Source organism: Bombus pyrosoma, linkage group LG2 (genome assembly GCF_014825855.1).
Source record: "Bombus pyrosoma isolate SC7728 linkage group LG2, ASM1482585v1, whole genome shotgun sequence".
Lineage (NCBI taxonomy): Eukaryota > Metazoa > Arthropoda > Insecta > Hymenoptera > Apidae > Bombus > Bombus pyrosoma.
Window position 1 is genome coordinate 12,193,172 of NC_057771.1, and position 14,519 is coordinate 12,207,690.

The window sequence follows — 14,519 nt, forward strand, 5'->3', positions numbered from 1 at the left end:
CTATTTCTTATAGCAAGAAATAGATAGCAAAAGTATAACTCAATAATTAAAATTTAGAATGATTATTTGACCAGAATTATTCCAAACTTTGTACATTCACCTACCAACTTATGCACCGAAATGATCTGGCACATTTCAGATTTCTAAATCATATTTCACACTTAAAATGCCTCCTCTGCGAATATACAAGTCCTTCTCCGCTCCATTCCCCCAATATTGCTCAACTCATAAAACTACTATCAACAACTTGAAGCGTATTGAGATTCATTTACAGCAAAAAGTTGCAGCAGGTCACTAGACGAATCGATCGGCGCGAATCCTTTGGGGAAGTATGCGCAAGCAATAAGCAACGCGAACTATTGTTCCCCCGGTTCAGTTGCATTCGGAACTTCGATCAGGGAATACAATGGCAGACGAGCTCGTTGCAGCTAAGAAAAAGTATGGTAATCTCGGTGAATACAGCGTACAGTTGAGCCGATGGTATTTACAACCAATGGGCGCTTGGCCCAACTCACCTTCTGCCACGAGACGCGAAAAAATCTTAGCGCAAATTTCAATCGTGATCTGTTGGTGCATCGTATTGTTCACAATAGTCCCTGGTTTCCTTCATATGATTCTCGTAAAAGAAGATATCTACTTGAAACTCAAGACGCTTGGTCCTTTAAGCCACTGGTGTGTCGATGGGTTCAATTACGCTGTGCTGTTGTTACGTCAAGAGGATATAAATTATTGCATAGAACGCGTGCGATCCGATTGGAAGATGATAACGAGGGTGCAGGATCGGCATGAGATGTGGAAGAACGCCAAACTCGGTCGCTATGTTGCTGGATTTTGCGCAGGTTTTATGCAGGGCACCATGATTTATACTTGCATTGTATTGGGTGCGTTTAGACGGACCATCAAAGTCGGTAACGAAACCATGGACATATATACTTTACCTTGCCCGGCATATAAATTCGCTGTTCAGACCAATCCGACACACGACATAATCCTCGGTACACAATTCCTGTCAGCAATTGTAGTGAGTTCGGGCGCTGCAGGTTCTTTCAGTCTTGCTACCGTATTTGCAAGCCACGCTCTTGGTCAGTTGAACATAATGGTGACGTGGGTCGACGAATTCACAAATCAGACCAAGCAACAGAATAAGCAAGCCCAGATTAACAAAATCGGTGTAATCGTTGAACATCATTTGAGAGTTCTAAGGTAATATTTTATTTTATCCTGATACTTTAATAAATTTACCTAATGTAATATTAAATGCAGTTTGATAGCACGTATTGAACGTATAATGAGCCCAATCTACTTCATGGAAATGTTCAAATGTATGCTGGGTATGTGCATGCCCTGCTATTATATACTTGCGGTATGCTAATATAATAACAAATATATACATATATGGTAATTTTATGGATCTACCGACGAGAGGCAAAATTTCTGAAATTAATTAGAGAAGAACGAAGGAAGATGGAAAGATTTGTATTCTATCCCTAAGTGTCGATAAAAGAATTATAAAACAAAACTTTCATTATTTCCAACAATAATTATTGAATTATATTTTTTATTCAGTAGTCATCAAATATGTCCATTATCATTTATCATTCATCATTGTTATTATTGATAAATATCCAATGTTCATTAATCATTAAAATTTTGCTTTTGTCCTGAAAACTTATAACTTTTTTGTATGTTTCCTTGTTAATAGTAATTTGCCTGACTATATATATTCATCAATACTACTGCCTCAATTCCACAAAGAGACTGGGCGTCAAACTTTTTATACATTTTGTTTACTATTGCCATTACAATCTGATTGATTATATGATATTAAAAAATATGTTCTCTACAATAACAAATATGATAATATAAAATTTTGTTTAAGTTTTACAAATTGAGGCAAAACAAAGAAACTGTAATACTTATCAACGTAGACAATAGAGATAATCGATCTAATTAAAAATATTTATATTTTCCTTAGGAATGGTCTGAACATAATGTTCAGGCTATGATCATATATGTTATGGTATTTCTATCTATGACTTTCAACATTTTCTTAATATGTTATATCGGTGAAGTGCTGAAGCAACAGGTAATAAACAGGCAACTTAAGCGACAATCTTAAATATAATTATCTGCATGATTGATTGAGTTACCGGTTATGTTGCTGATAGTGCCAGAAAGTTGGTGACATGGTTTACATGACGAACTGGTATCAGTTGCCTGATAAAAATATCTTTAGTATAATTATGATCATTTCACGATCTCATATGGAAGTTAAAATAACAGCTGGAAAGATAATTACCATGTCCGTGTACACTTTTGGTAATGTATGTCCTTTTAATTTTCTTAATTCTTAAAAAATAATATTATTAATTCTCAAGAAATATCCTTTGCAATTACAGATAATAAAAACTGTTTTCACCTATTTCAATATGCTTCGTCAAACGACCATGATATAGACTGCACATGTAAGAAACATATATTTAGATAATAAACTTAGTAGATTTTTTATTCAAGCATATTTATGTAAATTTGAATATATAAATAAGTATTTCTTTTACCTCGTATATATATGTGTCACAGATACCAAATGACGTTACTTTGAACATGGAGAAATATGTGTTATATGATTCGAAAGTATTTTTTTATATGCTTCACATCCATACTTCTTAAACAATTTATTTCACGAAAGCTCAATTGATAGAAATAGTACTTCACAAAAATTTGTTTCAAAATTTTACAATTGCACTAAAAGTACATTAATCCTGTTGTTCTTCTTTTCTTCTCGCATTTACATCCTTTCAGATATCTCCTTCTCAAACTTTGAAATAGTTTATTCATGAGAAACGTGACATACAAAAAAAAAATAATAAATCTTTAAAACCATATATTTAAAAGCTGTCTGTATAGAAATATAATTTTCGACCATAGAGACCCAAGAAAAACCACAAGGTTAAGCAAAATGACAAGAACTATTGACCACATATCGCTATAGAGACGAGTCCCCACAGTGGAAACCCAAACACAAGCCAGCCAAGAGTAACATGTGACTGCAATACGCGTAATACCTATCGATTATGAAATAAAGTTTCATTCATTCAGTTTTGCGCTTGCGTCCCAATATATATCCCTTTCAGTATCGTTGTGAGCATCGTTCAGTGAGTTTAGTCGACGCTGTGCGCTGAAAGCGTCAACATGCGATCCTCCAGCGATGTTAACGATCATCCACAAAATAACCATTACAAAAGCGACATATATCACACATTCCAATTTTGTCATTGGATCTTGAAGCCTTTAGGCATCTACTTTTTCCTGCACGATCACGTGAACAAATTCGAGAAAATAGTGTCTGTGGTGTTAATTATAATTTGCTGTTCAATCTTGCAATTTGTCATCGTGCCATTCGGTTATTATATCTTATTCTATGAAAAAGACATGAACACGAAAATCAAGTTCTTGGGTCCATTAGCATTTTGTGTAACTGCACTGTTTAAGTACGGTTACCTTGGCGTGAAAAGTTCAGAACTCGGTCGTTGTGTCAAACATGTAAAGAAAAATTGGAAGATGCTGCAGGACAAAGATCATCGTGCAATCATGGTTCGATACGTAACCATGGGCAGAAATCTGATCACTTTATGTGCGGCATTTATGTACACCGGTGGCCTGTCTTATCACACTATTATGCCATTACTATCGAAGAAGAAGATTAATGAGAACATAACGATCAGGCCGCTCACCTACCCTGGCTACGAGGCATTTTTCGATATTCAAGAAAGCCCCACGTATGAAATCGTGTATTGTATGCACTGTGTTTACGTTCTGGTCACAGGTAACATCACGATGGCTGCATATAGTTTGACGGCAATTTTTACTACGCACGCCTGTGGACAGATTAAGATACAAACGTTGAGGCTGGAGAACCTGAGGAAGGATGGGAAGGCGTTAGAAAATGGGATCGAGGATCATTTGGCGATTATCGTGAGTGAACACGTGGAGATTCTGAGGTAAAGCAGTTAAATAATTAAGAAAAGAAAGGAAAGGAAATTATGAGCAAAGTTTGATAGAAAAATCTTCGTGCCTTCAAACATTAAAGCATATCATTAAAATTCATTTAAAAAATCCTCTATACATCGTTTTCTGTGCTTAATTCATTTCTAGAAAAAGGTGCACTTATACAACTTTCCTACTGAACCCTTTAATTACATATTATTATATTGCTCGAGAAATAACTATGACATTGCAGATTTACGAAAAACATTGAAACTGCATTACAAGGATTATTCTTGATAGAAGTAATGCTGTCCACCTTGCTAATATGCTTACTCGAATATTACTGTATGATGGTAAAAGTGACGCAAATTATTATTCTATATATATCAAATAACAAATATTATTAACGTAATCTCGTATATGTATAATTATGTATAAATTATTATGTAATTAATATTACACGTATATGTATCATAACATATGTATAATTTCAAATACCAAAAAACAGTATACGTGTTTAAAACAACAATTATAAGGCAATATATTTTAGGAATGGGAGACTAGCGATTCAGTCGCGATCTCAACGTATATCATCCTTTTAACTTCTTTCACCTTTAATATACTGATATATTGTTACGTAGGAGAGCTTCTTCTTGGGCAGGTATTTATAAAAAGTATATACTCAAGACCTGATTCATTCATACAGTTGTTCGCCTCATTATTCACTCCATGTTTCAACATAGACACTTAACCATTGGATAATTAACCATTGGCATAATAGATATGAGTGTTGTACCAGGGTAGCGAAATCGCGACCGCTTTGTACGATATAGAATGGTACAATCTACCTGGAAGAAAAGCTCGTGACATCGTTCTGGTGCTGGCCATATCGAAATACCCACTGAAACTCACGGCTGGAAAAATACTCGTTCTATCGATGAACACTTTTGGCGTTGTACGTGATCCAGAACTGAAAATGAAATTTTTAATGAGTAATAATGTTTATTATTTTTAGGTGTTGAAATCGTCGCTAGTTTATCTGAACATGCTGCGAACGGTTACTGAATTCTAAATAAAGTTACCAAGATATGGTAAAGAAAAGAACCCTGTACCTGAATTCTACGTGATTTATCGGATACGCTGCGCTTAAACCGAAATATATTGTTGAAATGATTAGAATTATTTTAATATAATAAAGTACTTGCGTTACGTATTAAAATAATTTGGAAGATAGATTTATACAATAAATACTTGAAAATTAAATTTACGATTATACGTTAAGAATTTAAAGAGAATATTAAAAGAGAAGTATGGATATTAAAGTTAAAAATGATATCACAAAGTTCCTCTAAATTACACTTTTTGCTTCTCCTTTTTGTACTTTCTTGGACACTAACATTAAATTTTCATTAAAATGAGATACTCGGAAATGTAATTTAAGATTTAATTGAAGATCTAATTTTATATAAGCCGAAGAACAGATAAAAAACTTTTACAGTCGTTCTATTTGCATAAAAGATATCATATGATACATTATATTAAAAACGAATATACTAAAAATGAATTTAGAAAGTAACACAGTTTACGTAAACATTTTTTTAATTCATAACATTAATTGTATAATATGCATAGCCAATATAAAACAATACCAATATAGGTGCACGATATAATCGTATTTCAAATCTCACCGCATTAAGGAACCGCAATAATATATCAAAATCTTTCAATAGAAGAAGTAGACGACATACACTTATCATCCGATCAAATGATTTCTTTGCACTATGTCTCTACTCGATCTACCCTCCAACGAATGTAAAACCTGCAAATAAAGAAACAAGAATGAGTGCTCGCTAATTATCGACGAAAGTTTCCCCACTGTGTGTCCCCTTGCCTACAAAGCGCACACACGTGGAGGAGTTCAAACGAAGAGACGCGCGCTTGCGTTCTGACAATATCGTGTCGAAAGTTTCTATCCTGTCGATCAGTCGTCCCTGTACACCAGAGCTGTCAGTATGCATGATCGATCATACGCCACAGTTGATGATCAGCTGAGAAACATACATTATGAAAACGACATACATTACACGCTGCAAATGTGCCAATGGCTGTTAAAACCAATCGGAGTGTGGCCTCTCGTTAGTAATCATACCAGTAGACTGGAGCAGCTTGTCTCGGTCATACTGATGATCATGTGCTTCTCCAGTTTGCTCTTTATTATCTTACCATCATTTTATCACATCTTTTTCGTGGAGAAGAGTGTGCACGTGAAAGTGAAACTGCTCGGCCCAGTTGGCTTTTGTTTCTCTTCCACAATTAAATATTGCTACCTTGGTGTGAAAGGAGCCTTCTTTGAACGATGCATCCAGCATGTTGAAAAAGACTGGAAAATGGTACAGGATTCGAATCATCGAACGATCATGTTAAAATACGCGACGGTCAGCAGAAAACTCATCACACTTTGTGCCATTTTTCTATACACTGGCGGAATGTCATATCACACGGTAATGCAATTCTTATCGAAGGAAAGGAATACGAAGAATTATACATTTAGACCACTGACTTATCCTGGCTACGATTCGTTCTTGGATACTCAATCTAGTCCTACGTACGAAGTTGTGTTTTTCCTCCAGTGCTTCGCTGCTATGATCATGTACAGCGTGACGACGGTTGCATACAGTTTGGCTGCGATCTTTGTTACTCACATTTGTGGACAGATCCAAGTACAAATAGCAAGATTGCAAGATTTGGTGGAGAACGAGAAAAGAAAGAACAACGGCCGTGATTCTATGTCTGTTATTGTACACGATCACGTGGAAGTTTTAAGGTAAGGAATATAAAATAAGTATACAATGAGAGTTTTATAAAATAAAGGAAATGTTAGAGAACGAAACGCGTGGATATTTTAGATTTTCGAAAGATGTTGAAGAAGCTTTGCATGAAATATGTCTGATGGAGATTGTCGAATCGACGATTATTATGTGTTTACTTGAATATTATTGTATGATGGTAAACAATTCAATTAATATCTCTTTATTTCCTATGGTTATGAAAAGATGTTATTCACAATATATTTTAGGAATGGCAAAATAGCGATGCAATCGCCATATTAACTTATGTTACTCTGTTGATCTCCTTCACATTTAATATATTTATATTTTGCTACATAGGCGAAATTCTCACTGAACAGGTAGCTACAAAAGAATTTCGCTTATTTATGTATCTTTTACATTATTAAGTGTTTTCGATGGTCGTACTCAGTGTAGCCAAATTGGTACATCTTCCTATGAAATCGAATGGTATCAGCTGCCAGCTAAGAGAGCTTATGACCTAATTCTACTGATCTCCATATCTCAATATCCACCAAAGCTGACGGCCGGAAAAATAATTGATCTGTCTCTAAATACTTTTAGCTCCGTAAGTTCTCATTTTTGAAATAGTGTTAATATTATGACACAATTAAATCAAAGTTTTACTCTTTACTGTTTCCAGGTAGCAAAATCGTCGCTAATTTATTTGAATTTACTTCGAACAGTTACCGACTGGTAATTAATCTTACTATTTCCGATCATATTAAAACGAAATTATGCCATTCTACTAATGAAAAATTATTATTACAGATATTCTGTCCCAAATGTGATGCTGGCATTGTACTTGAAATTTACATAATCTGTTTAATATTCTTAGTGAAATCGGATATTCATTGTTAAAATAATTTGAATTATTTTAATATTAAACTTTACAATATACAACAGGAAGAATAATACGGTAAACGATTGAGAATTGGAAAAGTGACATTAAAAACTGAATTAATCATTGAATTCTAGAAACGATATGCGACAGGACTTTAAACTTTCGTTTTTTCCCCTTTTTAATAATAAAATTCTAAAACTGCTGCTAACATAAAAAGTTACCATGTAATTTTCTTCAAACAAAGCAGACATCCATTGCACAAAACATTCGACAGGCAAACTTGGAAAATGTCGCTATTGGTTAAATATATATATATATAAAGATTCCAACAATTTAAAACACTAATAGTGTAATATGTGTATTCAACAGAAAGTATGACATACACATTCTGACATACAATACTACAATATATATATGTCGGAGATGAAAGGACATCGGGGCCTTTCTTTCGGAACGTTTGGGAAGGTCCCCAATACTTTAGTCCAGACTTTTTATTATAGCTGCACTTAAACAATAAAACTGAGGAATAATAGCCACGGTCACGGGAAGGACGTATACAGAGGTATGGAATAATTATATAGCTCTCCTTAAAAACAAAGATTGACCTGAGAGGTACGGAGAGGAGTATATAAGGCAGTTTCACTTGGTCAGTTCATTGAGATGAGTTCTACTTGTACGTTGAATCACATCAGGATCATGTATCACATCGCATTCGTCATCCCGTTGGCCGCGGATTCGTTATCGAACCTAAATTCATTGTCATCGACATCTCGTTTGTCCGATCGCCGCTATTACTTGTTAACTCTTGTAATAATCACATCTGTACCAATAAAGATCAGTTAGAATACATAACCACGATGGCCAATTCGCTTGAAGATTCGTCAAACGCCCAAAATTCCAACGCTAACCCAACATATATTATAGTTTGAAATATATATATCTAACATAAAAATATTAATTCATACTTCACATCATACGTCGTTTAGGAACCATAGTAAGATATGTCATCGCCTATAACAAAATTTAAAAAGTGGACTACAACAAACTTATTATCCGATCACACGATTTCTGCGCTCTGTAACTCTACTCAAGCAACACAGTTCGCCTCCAACATGCAAATACAGAACCTATAAAAGATGAAAAAACGTGCATGCTTAATAATCACTGAAGAAAGTTTCCCCTACGAACGTATCCCCTCATTCACGGAACATGTGGAGAAGTTCATCGAAACGGAGAAGCGCGCGCTTGCGTTCTGACAGTATCGTGTTGAAAGCTTCTATACTATCGGTCAGTCGACAGTGTGCGCTAGAGCTGTCAGTATGTATGATCGATCATACGCCATAGTTGACGATCAACTAAAAAACAACCATTACCAAAACGACATACATTACACGCTGCAGATGTGTCAATGGCTGTTGAAGCTGATTGGAATATGGCCCCTCGTTAACAATCACACCAGCAGACTGGAACAGCTCCTCTCAATCGTACTCATGATCACGTGCTACTGCAGTATATTTTTCATCATCTTGCCATCTGGTCATCACTTCTTCTTCGTAGAGAAAAATTTATATATGAAAATGAAAATGCTCGGTCCGGTTAGCTTCTGTGTATTTGCAACAGTTAAGTACAGTTACCTTGCTCGAAAAGGAGCCTTCCTACAGAGATGCATTCGACAGGTGAAAAACGACTGGAAGAGAGTGCAGGATCCGTCTCATCGGCAGATTATGTTAAAATACGCGGGCGTCAGCAGAAAGCTTATCACCATGTGCGCTGTTTTTATATATACAGGTGGAATGTCCTATCACACGGTGGCACAATTCTTGTCCAAGGATAATACTAAAGAGAATTCCACAGTTAAACCATTGGCTTACATCGGTTACGACCCGTTTTTTGATACGCAGTCCAGTCCTACGTATGAAATCGTGTTCTTTCTTCACTGCTTCGCTGCTTTGATTATGTATAGCATCACCACGGTTGCATATGGTTTGGCTGCAGTTTTTGTTACTCATGTTTGTGGCCAGATTCAAATACAAATAGCAAGATTGCAGAATTTAGTGGGGAGCAAGGATCGTGATCTCTTTACTGTTATTGTGCACGATCACGTGGAAACATTAAGGTAACGAATATCGAAGTTGTTAATTGATAAGATTTCTAACATGATAAGAATTTATGCACTTTTCATACAATTTATATATCATACAGTCAGTGACAAAAATAAATGGATAGGTAGTGCAATGTGGTATCAATAAAGTTTCGTTAAATACAACCTGTTTACAAAAAGATGTAAATATTAATTTCAATTATTTAATAAATAATCTATATATTATAATGCTATACATATAATAAATAAAATGTAATTCAATACACTACTAATACTAATTCGGTTAAACTTCATTGATATTTACTCCAATTGTACACTTAATCCCTTGCCGACTGTATTCTTATGTATAACGAAATCTTTTATATTACGAAAAGAATCTTATATAAGGAAATAAATGAATGAAAATTTCAGATTTTCGAAGAACATCGAAGATGCTTTGTATCAGATATGCTTAACAGAAATCGTAGAGTGCACGATTTGCATGTGTATACTGGAATATTACTGCTTAATGGCAAGCAATTGAACTAATATGTCATTATTTATTTTAAAGATTAATTGTAAGGAAGTGTAATTATGTTAAATGCTTTTTAGGAATGGGCAAACAGTGATCTAATCGCTACATTGACTTATATGACTCTGTTGACCTCCTTCACATTTAATATATTTATATTTTGCTACATAGGCGAACTTCTCACTGAACAGGTAGCTACAAAAGAATTTCGCTTATTTATGTATCTTTTACATTATTAAGCATTCTCAATGATCATAATTAGTGTAGCCAAATTGGTAACTCTTCCTATGAAATTGATTGGTATAAATTACCAGCTAAAAGAGCTTACGACCTCATTCTACTGATCTCTATATCTCAATATCCACCAAAATTAACGGCCGGTAAAATTATTGAATTGTCTCTGAATACTTTTAGCTCCGTAAGTTCTTATTTTTGAAATAATGTTAATATTATGGCACAATTAAATCAAAATTTTATACTTTACTATTTCCAGGTAGCAAAAACGTCGGTAGTTTATCTGAATCTACTTCAAACAGTTACAGACTAATAATGAAATGTATGATTTTTGACAATACTACCATGAAATAGTGTCAGTCTATTGCTGAATACTTACTTTTCCAGACATTCTGTCCCAAATGGGATGCTGAAGCTGTACCTGAAATGCACATAATTTATTTAATATTCTGACTGAAATCTGAAATTTATTATTAAAATAATTTGAATTATTTTAGTGTTAGACTCTAAAATATACAACGGACAAAATTATACGATGAACGTTTGAAAATTAGAAACGTGACATTAAAAACTGAATTAGTGATTGTATTTTAGAAAGGATATGCAACAGAATATTCAAAATTCTAACTTCCGTTCTTTCTTTTTCCCATACTTACATTTTTCTTCTTTTCATTATCCATTAAAAAAGAGATTTTAATCTTACATTTCCGGATATGTAAATTATTATTTCTGAAAAATATTTCCTCCAAAATATCTTCGCCTTTTTTATAACCCATAAGGTGTATAATAAAATTCTATAGCCGCTACTAACATAAAAGGATACTGTAGCAGCGCTTCAAGACAATTGTAAAGCCTTCGAGGCTTTAGAAGTAGTTTAAGGAAACGACAGCTGTTTCTAACAAAAGACAACACAACGACGCAAAATTGTGTGGTATTAGTATACTATTTTCTTTTCTTTAAACTCTGCGCGCTTTATTATTTTCTTGTCTGCAAACCTTTAGTCGGACACTCGAACTTCGCACGCGATCACCTGTCGCTGTTCTGATGTGACCTGTATGTCGGAACTGGACTTTCTCTTTCTATGAAACATACACTAACCAATTGCTTTTTCTCTCTACCCTCTTTAACTAAACCCAATAACTTTCCTAACTTCAAACATTAGTAGTAGAACTTCATTAAGTGAACACTCATTTCTTCTACCTAGTATACACTTCTATCCCTGGTTTCTTCCAAACTGCCCTTAAGCTTTAGAGACTCAGTTGCTATAAGTTGCAATTGGACGCAGTAGAGTAAAATTTCATATGAACAATCTCTCGCATTGCAACAGGTACAACATAATTTTCCTAAAACAAAACAGAAGTCCATTACACAAAACAATCTAAAGAGTATTAAATAGATACATATATAAAAATTATTACAATTTAAAACATCGATAGAATAGAATGTATATGCAATATAAAATATAATACATACTGGCACGCAATAAAACGATAAATGTATTTGACACAGAAATATTAATTCTTCACAGCCGTTTAGGAACCACAATAATATATATCGTCACTTATAGTAAAATAAAATAAGTGTTACACAACATACGCTTATTCTCCGATCGCATGATTACTCTGCACTGTAACTCCATTAAACCTCTCCTCCAACATGAGAATACAGAACCTGTAAAGGATGAAAAAACTTGCATGCTTAATAATCACTGAAGAAAGTTTCCCCTACGAACGTATTCCCTCATTGACGAAACATGTGGAGAAGTTCATCGAAACGGAGAAGCGCGCGCTTGCGTTCTGACAGTATCGTGTTGAAAGTTTCTATACTATCGGTCAGTCGACAGTGTGCGCTAGAGTTGCCAGTATGTATGATCGATCATACACCATAGTTGACGATCAACTAAAAAACAACCATTACCAAAACGACATACATTACACGCTGCAGATGTGTCAATGGCTGTTGAAGCTGATTGGAATGTGGCCACTCGTTAACAATCATACCAGCAGACTGGAACGCCTCCTCTCAATCATCGTGATGATCATATGCTTCTGCAGCATATTCTTCATTATCTTGCCATCTGGCCATCACTTCTTCTTCGTAGAGAAAAATCTTTACATGAAGATGAAAATGCTCGGTCCGGTTAGCTTCTGTGTATTTGCAACAGTTAAGTACAGTTACCTTGCCCTAAAAGGAGCCTTCCTGCAGAGATGCATCCGACAGCTTAAAAATGACTGGAAGAGAGTGCAAGATCCGAGTCATCGGGCGATCATGTTAAAATACGCGGGCATCAGCAGAAAGCTTATCACCATGTGCGCTGTTTTTATATATACAGGTGGAATGTCCTATCACACGGTGGCGCAATTCTTGTCCAAGGAGAGGACTAGAGAAAATTACACAGTTAGACCATTGGCGTATATCGGTTACGACCCATTTTTTGATGCGCAGTCCAGCCCTATGTATGAAATCGTGTTCTTTCTTCACTGTTTCGCTGCTATGGTTATGTATAGCATCACCACGGTTGCATATGGTTTGGCTGCAGTGTTTGTTACTCATGTTTGTGGACAGATTCAAATACAGATTGTAAGGTTGCAGAATTTGGTGGAGAGCAAGGATCGTGATCTTTTTGCTGTTATTGTGCGAGATCACGTGGAAATTTTAAGGTAACGAATATCGAATTTATCAATTGATAATATTTCTACCGTTATAAGAATATGTGGCTTACTTAACAATAATATAAACATTAATTTCATTTATTTACCAAATAGTTTATATAATATAAGGATATACATAGAATAAATGAAACTCAATATAATACTAACACCAGTCCGATTAAACTTCGCGCTGATTACTATTTCTGGTTGTTCTAATTGGCTACTTACTTTCCCGCTTAACTGTATTCATATACATGTTCAAATAGTTTTTATATTATAAACTGAATTTTATATAAAAAAGTAAATACATCGAAATTTCAGATTTTCTAAAAATATCGAAGATGCTTTGTACCAGATTTGCTTGACAGAGATCGTAGAATGCACGATAAATATGTGTATGCTCGAATATTACTCTTTGGTGGTAAGCAATTCAATTAATATACATTTATTTATGTTTAAGATAAATATTAAGAAATTGAAACTGTGATAAATGTCTTTTAGGAATGGGCGAACAGTGATCTAATCGCTACATTGACTTATATGACTTTGTTGACTTCCTTCACGTTTAATATATTTATATTTTGCTACATAGGCGAACTTCTTTCTGAACAGGTAGTTGCAAGACAATTTTGTTTACTTGCGTATTCTCTTCATCTCGTTAGATATTCTCAATGATCATAATTAGTGTAGCGAAATTGGTACAGTTTCTTATGAAATCGACTGGTATAATTTGCCAGCTAAAGAAGCTTACAATCTCATTCTACTGATCTCTATATCTCAGTATCCACCAAAACTAACTGCCGGAAAAATAATTGAATTATCTCTGAACACTTTTAGCTCCGTAAGTTTCTGATTTGTAAACAATTTCACTGTATACCGAATCAAATAATTTAAGTAAAATAGAATAATAAACCTCTGCACTTAAAAATTTCCAGGTAGCAAAAACGTCATTAGTTTATTTGAATTTGCTTCAAACAGTTACAGATTGGTAAAAACACTTATATCTTTTACTATCAGAATCGTAAAATCATATCATCATATTATTAAAAATTTATTTTCGCAGATGATCTCTTCGAAATGTGAAATTCAGGTATCAGAATTAATTGTAATAGATGACCAATCTAAATAGGAATAGTTCCGAATTTGTCCAGTATTAAAAGTGCAATTTCTTTCAATACAAAATGTATCTCTTCATAACAACTGTATAGGTTACAGTCGTATACCATTTGAAAAGCAGTAACACCTAATCGTCGAGCACTTATGCATGATATCAGCTTTCGATCTCTTCTGTTTGCCTTACAGAACTGGTTTCTAGCTGTATATATAACATATAATATCAAACGCT

General features: G+C 34.4%; 5 protein-coding genes across 9 annotated transcripts; all 5 read left to right on the forward strand.

The window, feature by feature from the left end:
- The first annotated feature begins 275 nt into the window (after positions 1-275).
- Positions 276-3,036, forward strand: LOC122572234 (odorant receptor 82a-like). Of its 3 annotated transcripts, none has more exons than XM_043737024.1 (6): positions 276-1,203; positions 1,264-1,363; positions 1,976-2,086; positions 2,169-2,324; positions 2,400-2,465; positions 2,929-3,036. In XM_043737024.1, the coding sequence occupies exons 1-5, from the start codon at positions 407-409 to the stop codon at positions 2,454-2,456; spliced, it is 1,221 nt and encodes a 406-aa protein (XP_043592959.1). In that variant the 5' UTR covers positions 276-406; the 3' UTR covers positions 2,457-2,465; positions 2,929-3,036. The 3 variants fall into 3 exon arrangements, with proteins under 3 accessions (XP_043592959.1, XP_043592954.1, XP_043592945.1); XM_043737019.1 differs by having other exon boundaries at positions 2,169-2,319; XM_043737010.1 differs by lacking the exon at positions 2,929-3,036 and having other exon boundaries at positions 2,169-2,319; positions 2,400-2,772.
- Positions 3,037-3,158: 122 nt separating this feature from the next.
- Positions 3,159-5,199, forward strand: LOC122572274 (odorant receptor 49a-like). 3 transcript variants are annotated; one of them, XM_043737072.1, is made up of 5 exons: positions 3,159-4,001; positions 4,241-4,340; positions 4,538-4,648; positions 4,787-4,942; positions 5,003-5,199. In XM_043737072.1, exons 1-5 carry the CDS (start codon positions 3,193-3,195, stop codon positions 5,057-5,059), a joined length of 1,233 nt encoding a protein of 410 aa, XP_043593007.1. In that variant the 5' UTR covers positions 3,159-3,192; the 3' UTR covers positions 5,060-5,199. The 3 variants fall into 3 exon arrangements, with proteins under 3 accessions (XP_043593007.1, XP_043593000.1, XP_043593016.1); XM_043737065.1 differs by having other exon boundaries at positions 4,787-5,199; XM_043737081.1 differs by lacking the exon at positions 5,003-5,199 and having other exon boundaries at positions 4,731-4,938.
- A 680-nt stretch (positions 5,200-5,879) lies between these two features.
- On the forward strand, positions 5,880-7,743 carry LOC122571918 (odorant receptor Or2-like). Its single transcript, XM_043736251.1, has 6 exons — positions 5,880-6,811; positions 6,894-6,993; positions 7,064-7,174; positions 7,246-7,401; positions 7,477-7,529; positions 7,605-7,743. Coding segments are annotated over exons 1-6 (1,233 nt in total). The 5' UTR covers positions 5,880-5,999; the 3' UTR covers positions 7,606-7,743.
- Positions 7,744-8,996: 1,253 nt separating this feature from the next.
- On the forward strand, positions 8,997-10,908 carry LOC122577877 (odorant receptor 4-like). The gene is made up of 5 exons (XM_043749592.1): positions 8,997-9,793; positions 10,190-10,289; positions 10,370-10,480; positions 10,552-10,707; positions 10,783-10,908. The coding sequence occupies exons 1-5, from the start codon at positions 8,997-8,999 to the stop codon at positions 10,834-10,836; spliced, it is 1,218 nt and encodes a 405-aa protein (XP_043605527.1). The 3' UTR covers positions 10,837-10,908.
- Positions 10,909-12,386: 1,478 nt separating this feature from the next.
- LOC122573895 (odorant receptor 4-like) lies at positions 12,387-14,256 on the forward strand. The gene is made up of 5 exons (XM_043740841.1): positions 12,387-13,183; positions 13,496-13,595; positions 13,676-13,786; positions 13,860-14,015; positions 14,110-14,256. Exons 1-5 carry the CDS (start codon positions 12,387-12,389, stop codon positions 14,164-14,166), a joined length of 1,221 nt encoding a protein of 406 aa, XP_043596776.1. The 3' UTR covers positions 14,167-14,256.
- The last annotated feature ends 263 nt before the right edge of the window (positions 14,257-14,519 follow it).

Bases quoted from the DNA above. Each gene is read 5' to 3' on its own strand.
- LOC122573895 (XM_043740841.1), top strand. From the start codon at position 12,387: ATGTATGATCGATCATACACCATAGTTGACGATCAACTAAAAAACAAC. The intron at 13,184-13,495 runs GTAACGAATATC...TCGAAATTTCAG, and splicing joins GATCACGTGGAAATTTTAAG to ATTTTCTAAAAATATCGAAG. The intron at 13,596-13,675 runs GTAAGCAATTCA...AATGTCTTTTAG, and splicing joins TCGAATATTACTCTTTGGTG to GAATGGGCGAACAGTGATCT.
- LOC122577877 (XM_043749592.1), top strand. From the start codon at position 8,997: ATGTATGATCGATCATACGCCATAGTTGACGATCAACTAAAAAACAAC. The intron at 10,290-10,369 runs GCAAGCAATTGA...AATGCTTTTTAG, and splicing joins TGGAATATTACTGCTTAATG to GAATGGGCAAACAGTGATCT. The intron at 10,481-10,551 runs GTAGCTACAAAA...GATCATAATTAG, and splicing joins GCGAACTTCTCACTGAACAG to TGTAGCCAAATTGGTAACTC.
- LOC122572234 (XM_043737010.1), top strand. From the start codon at position 407: ATGGCAGACGAGCTCGTTGCAGCTAAGAAAAAGTATGGTAATCTCGGT. The intron at 1,364-1,975 runs GTATGCTAATAT...TATTTTCCTTAG, and splicing joins CCTGCTATTATATACTTGCG to GAATGGTCTGAACATAATGT. The intron at 2,087-2,168 runs GTAATAAACAGG...TGTTGCTGATAG, and splicing joins GTGAAGTGCTGAAGCAACAG to TGCCAGAAAGTTGGTGACAT.
- LOC122571918 (XM_043736251.1), top strand. From the start codon at position 6,000: ATGCATGATCGATCATACGCCACAGTTGATGATCAGCTGAGAAACATA. The intron at 7,175-7,245 runs GTAGCTACAAAA...GGTCGTACTCAG, and splicing joins GCGAAATTCTCACTGAACAG to TGTAGCCAAATTGGTACATC. The intron at 7,402-7,476 runs GTAAGTTCTCAT...TACTGTTTCCAG, and splicing joins CTCTAAATACTTTTAGCTCC to GTAGCAAAATCGTCGCTAAT.
- LOC122572274 (XM_043737065.1), top strand. From the start codon at position 3,193: ATGCGATCCTCCAGCGATGTTAACGATCATCCACAAAATAACCATTAC. The intron at 4,002-4,240 runs GTAAAGCAGTTA...ATGACATTGCAG, and splicing joins GAACACGTGGAGATTCTGAG to ATTTACGAAAAACATTGAAA. The intron at 4,649-4,786 runs GTATTTATAAAA...GTGTTGTACCAG, and splicing joins GAGAGCTTCTTCTTGGGCAG to GGTAGCGAAATCGCGACCGC.